The following is an 8,032-nucleotide window of genomic DNA, read 5'->3' on the forward strand; positions in this document are numbered from 1 at the left end:
AGGGAGAGGGAGAGGGAGAGGGAGAGGGAGAGGGAGAGGGAGAGAGATTATTTTTCATATCCTGGGAAGTGTTTCTCTCCATCCTGGGCATCAGATCTATGGGTGTTCACCAGGCCAATTTCACCTCCCCCATAGTGTCTCTGAGGCCTGTTCACCCAGAGAACAGCACTGAGCATGCTCAGGAGGAGGGGAACCACCACAAAGACCATCAGCAGGAAGGAGATGCTGCTCAGCAGGGACCTGCAGGAAAAAAAGGAGGCAGGAGTAAGCCACCACCTGGCATAGAGGGCTCAGCCTTCCTGGTGCCCATATCCCAGCCTTCAAGGGCCAGATAAGGTCAAGGCTGGGATGCCACTAGGTCTGTCTCCCTGCAAGTGCATGGCTGGTCATACTGCCTGCAGGATAAGCCCTCATCTGGGGAAGCTCTCCCTGATATCCCTCCTTTCCATTTGACCACCATCCTCTTAGTTTGTCTAGACTCCCAGAAATCCTCCTCATCTACTTTCCATTCCTGCCAGTCTGAAGGTGTCACTGCTCCTGGTCTTTGACCTTGGCCTCTGCTACATTCTTCACCAGGATGACCCCAACCACCTCATCAGTGCCCGCCCGTGTGTTAGGAGGCTTGGGGCTCATTCCATCTAGAAATGGGTGATGGCTGCTATACTCTGTCAGTGAATTGACAGTGCTATTGCAGCTCTTTGTGTCCCTTTATTATACCCTGAGGCACAATGAGGACCTGACAGTATTAAGCACCATTCCCCACCTCCCTGCCATCCTGTCTTCCCTGCCCAGGTCTCCATCTCCCTCCTTGGGCTATCCTTGGCTTCTCCTTGGGCACAGCAGGAGACCATCCTCAGCTCATAGGAAGGAGGCATCTACAATTGCAGATACTCTGTGAGTCACAATCTAGCCCAACATATTCTAGAAGATACGAGATCTGACACTTGGCAGAAACTTGGCAGACCATGACATTGAGTATTCCAAAATGTTTCCGAGGACTGAGGTCTCTCCGTGTTTCACAGTCTACTGGACTCTACATTTCTGGAAACTGGAACCCTCTGTCAATTCATAACTACGTTTTCATCCACTTACAAAACAAACAATAAAAACACTTCCAATGCCCTAACAGAGAAAGAATTTTATTTTTAAAAAATCCATGAGAGAGCCTATGAGGTGGGAGGCTTTGAAACATGTTTGTCTTACTTAAAATTCATGGAGCAGAAAGAACACAGTAGAAAGGACAGGGGACTGGATGAGACCTGAGGGACAATTCTGAGGGAAAAATAGAGAGGTGGCTTATGCTTTAATGTAGCTTGTGTATTATCTGTGTCCTTGAACTGGAGACTTGACCCCAACAGGCCATGATGAAATTAGGAAAAGGTAGCTCTACACTGCAGGGAAATCCTCTGGACACCTTCAAGAATGACAGGCATCATCCAGGCACACCACAGTCCTCAATTTCCCACTCCTCCCCTGCACTATGGAAACTCCCCACCCCCAACTGGTTCTTGGCACAGTTGGATACGAACAAGGAGATTTAATGATAGGCTGGAACCAGAAGCTGATGAGAGAGGGATCTCTTCTATCTCAGTGGAGACCCAACTGTGGCCCTCTGTCCTGCCCACTGGGGGACACACAGGGGAGACACAATAGCTGTGCTCAGTCTGTCCTGTCACTCAGGTGAAGATGTTACCTTCTGCAGCTGAGGCTTAGAAGGGGAGCCTTGGTGTACTAAAAGGTGAAAGGACTGGGGAGCCCACCTCAGGCTTTCATGAGAATCTACCAGCCCTAGTGTTTCTACAGGATAGGTACTGAGGTTAGCAAATAAAATTCCCATATGGACAGGCTAATTTGGTATTCAGATAAAAGAATATAGCCATGTTAAGTAACGCTTGGAATACACTTAGATTGGCTTTCCTGAATCCCAGGATTCCTGGGCATTTTGTGTTCTATCTGGAGCCCCTCCCAGGGAAGAGGTCCCAGGGTCAGCCCAGTGGGAAGGAGCTGCCAGGGTGCAGCTCTGCTTACCAGATGAAGAGAGTGTTCTGAGTCACCTGGCCAATGTTCTCTGTGCCAGTGCTCTCCGTGGTTGGTGGTGTGGATGTCAGAACTGTGGATGTCAGAAGTGTGGATGTTAGAACTGTGGATGCCAGAACTGTGGATGTCAGAACTGTGGAAGTCGTCGTCATCATTGTAGTTGAAATTTCTGGAACAAAATATTCAAGAGAACATGGTTCAGTCTTCCTATAAATAGTACAGCTCTGGGTATGGCCTTAAGTTCTTTCCCTAGGAATTAAGAAGCTCAACTTCCAGGCACCATCCAGAACTTACTTTATTAACTAATTAATTAATTAATTAATCTTTGATACAGGGTTTCTTTGTGTAGCCCCAGATCATTTGGGCCTCACTCCATGGACCAGGCTGGCCTCAAACTCAGAGATCTGCCTTCCTAGTGCTGGTATTAAAGGTGTGCACTACCATGCCTAACACTTTCATTCTTTTAAAAAAAAATGATATGCAGAGAAAAGAAACAGCTCCCCTTTAATACTCAATTCCTTCAGAGTGTACTGTCTCATTACTCTCTGGTGCACAATATGCAGAAACACTTTGATTTTGTATATTTTGTCTATTTTATTTTATTTTATTTTAATTCATGTATATGTATGTGTATGGGTGCTGCCTTGTATCTTCTAAGAGCACCCTGTGCTTGCAGTGCCCATGAAGGCCAGAAGAGGCTGTCAGATCCATTGAAACTGAATTACAGATGACTGCAAGCTACCATGTAGATGCTGAGAAGGAAATCCAGTCCTCTGGAACAGCAACCAGAGTTCGTAATCTCTGAGCTGTCTCTCCAGCTCCAATTTTGTCTGTTTTCTTTGTTGTAGTTGTTGAAAGCAAGACATAAACCTCATCCTTGTTACTCAATCTTGCCCAGAATTAAAGGTTCTGCAGCCTCCTTTATGTTATGTTAAAGGGGGCAGCGGGGTCTCAGGAAGAGACTTTAGCTAAGTGGCAAAGTGCTTGGCTAGCACAGGTGAGATTCTGAGTTCAATTCCCAGATCTGTAGGAATGAGACTATCTAAGACAGGCATACAAGGAGACAAGGGTTCCCCACCTTACCCTCTTTCTTGCCAGGACAAATATAGTAGACTTTTTTTTTCTAGTAAGACTTTTACAAGGATCCTTGATCCTTCACCAGGATTTTTCGGAATTTTTCTTACCTGGGTCAATGTTCACGTTAACTTTAAACATGGGATCATATCCAGATTTCGTAATTCCACACCAGTAAATGTCAGAATCGCTCATTCTCAGGTCTTCCATGGTCACTGTGAAGATGAAGTCTGTCTGGTCGTCCCTGATGGACACACGGTTTTCCTTTACCAACTGCTCTGATGCATCAGTTTCAACGAGAATCTCACATGATTTCCAATGAGCTCCTCGGCACCAGTACTTGTTGTAATCCTTCCAGCCTGAGTCATATCTGCACTGCACTGTCAAGGAGCCCTGCTCCTGACCGCTCACCTCCNCTGGACCTGTGACTGAATCCTGAGCAGTGCAGCAGCCTGGAAAACACAAACACACGGACCACTGATCTCCTCCTCCAAGGGTGAAACTCTACTGTGCCAAGTAGAGTTCATGAGCTGAATAAAAACCAGTGAAGGGCTTCCCTTTTCCCAAGGCAGATCAGCATCGCTATCCTATATGTTGAAGCTTCAAAAGAAAAAAATTAGAAAGAAATATACAGATGAATTTTCAATTTCACTAATTGGCAGGGAGATTGATACAAATGAAAATCACAAATATCATCATACCTCAGTTTGAATGGTTATTACCAAAAAAGACAAAATATAACAATTGTTGGTGTGTGTGGGACAGAGGATGTCTCACACACTGTGTGTTGGATTGGATATTAGACTTTATGGGAAATGGTGTGGAGTTTCTCAGAAAACTAGCATAAGACTGTCACATAACTCAGCAGTCCCAGAGGGGGCATAGTCTGGACTGGTTGGGCTTTTATAATCCTGACACCAACTCCATACAGAAGCAAACAAAAAGAAAGAACATCAACTGAGAAACCATCTGCATCAGGCCTAGGCAAGTCTGGGGGACATTTTCTTGACATAGGAAGGTCCAGTCCTCTGTGGGTGGTACCACAATATAAGAGAACACGCTGAATAAGCCATGAGGAGTAAGCCAGCAAGCAACACTCTCCCATGCTCTCAGCTTCAGTTCCTGCCTCCAGCTTTCTGCCCTGCTTGGGCTCCCTCTCTGGCTTCCCTCCATGATGGAGGGTGATCTGGATCTTTAAGCCAAATAAGCCTTTTACTCTCCGAGGTTTTTTTGTTGATCATGGTCTTTATCACAGTAACAGAATGCAAACACGCAGCCCAGAGACATGAAATGAGTATGTGGAAAAGACATCTCCCCTTGTGTTTACTATGGCAGTGTTCACAGTAGCCATGGCACAGAGTCACATAGATGCAGGTGACCAGATAGCGGATGGTGGTGCATGAATGTAATGGAGAATCATGGTGAAGGGATTGAGTTCCGTCATTTGCAGCCCACGGGAGAGACTGGAGGAACTGAAATAAATCAGATACAAGAAAATGCAGCCACACATTCCTACTGATGTGTGAAAGCTAAAAAGTTACTCTCTGTGGCTAGGGAGCCAGGGAGACAGACCCGTCTGGGAAGTGTTTCTGCGTAATCAGAGTTTGGATCCCCAGAACACGTGGAAGAAAACCCAGGTGAGGTGGGGGTGCCTGTAACTCCAAAGACAGGGGGATCCTGGAGATCACGGGCCAGATGGGCTCAATCTGTGAGCTCAGGAGCAGCAGGAGGCCATGTCTGAACAAACAAGGTGGAGAGTGATAGAGAAAGCGACCCAGTGTCAATCTCCACATGTATGTGTGCACCCAAGAGCACATGCACGTGTGTGCACGTGTGTGCACACACACGGAGAGACATACACACAACCCTTTAGATATACGTACACCACAGAGGCACATTTTCTTCTCAAAAGACCAAAAGTAAACCTCAAAGGAGTAGAAAACAAAATAGAGGTCATCAGCCTGGGAAGGGTTATTAGGGAAGACAGGAGTGTGCTTGTAGCGTAGAGGAGAGCTGTTGGGACACAGGGGTGTCTGTCATTTGATGGGAATGAGAACTTTTAGTGTTGTATAAGAGAGATGAAAAACATGTCTGACAACTGACTATTTCAAAACACCCCATGGAACTTAAAGGCATTAAAGGCGATCACCACCACGTCCAGCCCCTGTAAGAATTCATTACTGTGTCAACTAAAGCTCACAATGGAACTGGAGATAGAGCTGCATGCTAGAAATCCCAGCACTCAGAGGGTGGAGTCCGGAGGATCACAAGTTCAGGGGCATCCTAGGCTGCATGTGCCAAACATGAACCCCAAAATACATTTTGAAAAAAATTAGTTCATCCACTCACTCCTCGGCTTTCGTGGAGCAGCTAGGGATGAGAAACACATTGAAAGGTTTGTTTTGGGCTTTTATTTGTTTTATTTTTTAAATTGATTTTGGTTTTGTTTTTTTCTGCAATACCCACAGAATCCATCAGATGCCAGAAAACCTTGCCTTTTATTTTGGGGGTAAGCAGCTGGTGAATGGATCAGCCAGGTTTCCCTAAGCCAGAGCAGACCGTCTCTGTCGCCCTCACCACTGGCATGGAAGTCTCTAAAGCCCCTGCTACTTACCTGGGAGGAAGAGGAGAAGCAGAGCAGGGAACTGCCACATGGTCTTGTCTCCTCTCCTGTCCTTGGTGGCGACAGACGACAGCACCCTGTGAGGACTTGCAGCTCAGCTTGAGTTTCCTTTAGGTCTCTCTCGTTCACTTCTCTCAGTAACTTCCTTGACAAAACTTCTCAATTTTGCATACTGGAAGAAAGATGATGCCAATCTTTGAGANGACCAAGTCANGACACGTGAGGGACAGCTGGGTAAACAGGGAACTTCCTCTACTGAAAAATGCAATGTGAGACATAAACTTGAAAGACAGATGGGAACCATGAGAAGAGATGCAGACACACAGATCGGCAGAGACAGACAGAAAGGATGGGATACAGCAAACCCCTTACCTGGGAGGTAACTGAGCTGTAGGGGATCCTAGCAGAGGAGAGCAATCAAAGGCAGGATAACTTCAGTAGCAAGGGAGCACAAGGCAGCACAGGCTAAGCCCATCNCAGTAGCCTAGGNTAAGCCCTGNTTGGCAGAGGGCATTGCTGAANGCTCAGCCTGGGGCAGCAGGGATTTATCTAGCTATGTGCTTCAGAGCATTCCAGGGGCATCTACCACAATGGCTACTAGGGCCTCAGGCATTGGCTCAGAGAAAGAGAGAGAGTGTGGGCTTGAGGAGAGGTCTCATGGAGCCCAAGCTGGCCTTGAACTTCTCATTTTCCTTTTTCCAATATCAAAGTGCTGGGGTTACAGGTATTCCCCAGCATGCTCGGTTTTATGAGGGGCTGAAGACTCAAACTGTGGTTTCAAGAGTGCTGGGCAAGCACTCTACCCACTGACCTGAATCCACAATCCCTGCTTCTGTTTCTATGAGACAGAGTTTTGCTGTAGAACACAAGCTTGCAAGTGTAGAAAAATATAGGTATGCTGTATCTTTGGTATCAAATTTTCATGGGAAGAAATTTATAAATGGACACACACACACGGAATGCTTATGATCTCTAATCTTCATTGTCAACTTGACTGGACCTGAAGTCACCCAGGAGACTCACCTGTAGATACGACTGTGAGGGTGTGCACAGAAAAGTTTGAATTAAGAGGTACAACCAACCCCGTATATAACCCAGTGTGGGGCACTGGGCTTGCACATGCTACACAGACATGCATGCAGACATAAGACACACACACATGAAATAAGCAAATATATATATATAATAGGTTCTGTCCTTGCAGAGGACCTGAGGTCAGTTCTTAGCATCCACCCCAGGTGGCATCCAACCTAGAATTGGCACCCATTGTAGGACAACAGGGACACTTGCACTCTTATGCACATACCCACATACAGGTACACACAACTTTAACATCATGATGATGATGATGAATATTTTTGGAAAACACTCCAGGAACTGGAGAGATGGTGTAGCAGTTTAGGAGCCTGATGCTTTTCCTTTGGACCCGGTTTGGTTCCCAGCATTTATAGAGCAGCTCACAAGCATCTGTATCTCCCTTTCGATGGCTTCTTTGGACCTGTGTGAGCACCAGGCTCACACACAGCACACAGTCAAACAGGCAGGCAAAGCACCCAAAGATACAAAAAAAAATATTAATTACAAAAAATAAGCTCATCCCATGGTCCCCTGGGAGTCTCATGGCTACCATCTCAGGCATCCAGTGATGCTCAGGCCCAAGTCAGCTGCAGAATCTCTGCTTCTGTTCTTCCCTTCCTACTCTAGAATCTCAGCTTCCTTCCCTCACTTCCCCCTACAGAATCTTGGCTTCCATCCTTTGCTCCTCCCCACACTTGGCACCAACCATTCAGTTGGCATCTTTCTGAGACCTGACCCACTTTATCTTAAGTGTCAAAAGTAGGAAGAAGCTGAGGAAATTAACAAAAGGTAGAGGGGGAATCTAGAAAAATAAGTCAGCAGCGGGATGACTCCTTGAGTAGAAAGAAACCTAACCCCTCCCCTTCTACCCCTGGAACCCAAGTAATGGTTGAAGGAGACAACTGACTTTATAAAATTGTTCTCTTTCACACCTGTGCCATGCCATCATAGGTGTGTGTGTGTGCATGTGCGTGTGTGTATGCACCATTACAAATCCCAGAAAGAATAAGGTCAGGCTGCACAGAGAAAAAACATTCCTCTTTCAATTTTTATTTCATTATTTAAAAATTCATATATGGCATCACAGGTATATATAATGAATTTTGGTCATTTTCATTGCTATTATAGTCCCTTGTCTCCCTTGCTGTCTCTCCTTCCTTCCTTCCTTCCTTCCTTCCTTCCTTCCTTCCTTCCTTCCTTCCTTCCTTCCTTCCTTCCTTC

At 46.0% G+C, this 8,032-nt stretch overlaps 1 protein-coding gene across 1 annotated transcript; it reads right to left on the reverse strand.

Moving 5' to 3' along the window:
- Window positions 1-13: 13 nt before the first annotated feature.
- On the reverse strand, window positions 14-5,855 carry LOC110305424 (CMRF35-like molecule 3). Its single transcript, XM_021177396.2, has 4 exons — window positions 5,726-5,855; window positions 3,222-3,563; window positions 2,029-2,206; window positions 14-240 (listed from the first exon to the last, which is right to left on the reverse strand). The coding sequence occupies exons 1-4, from the start codon at window positions 5,763-5,765 to the stop codon at window positions 48-50; spliced, it is 753 nt and encodes a 250-aa protein (XP_021033055.1). The 5' UTR covers window positions 5,766-5,855; the 3' UTR covers window positions 14-47.
- Between the last annotated feature and the right edge of the window lie 2,177 nt (window positions 5,856-8,032).

This window comes from Mus caroli, chromosome 11, assembly GCF_900094665.2.
Source record: "Mus caroli chromosome 11, CAROLI_EIJ_v1.1, whole genome shotgun sequence".
In the NCBI taxonomy this organism is placed as follows: Eukaryota; Metazoa; Chordata; class Mammalia; order Rodentia; family Muridae; genus Mus; species Mus caroli.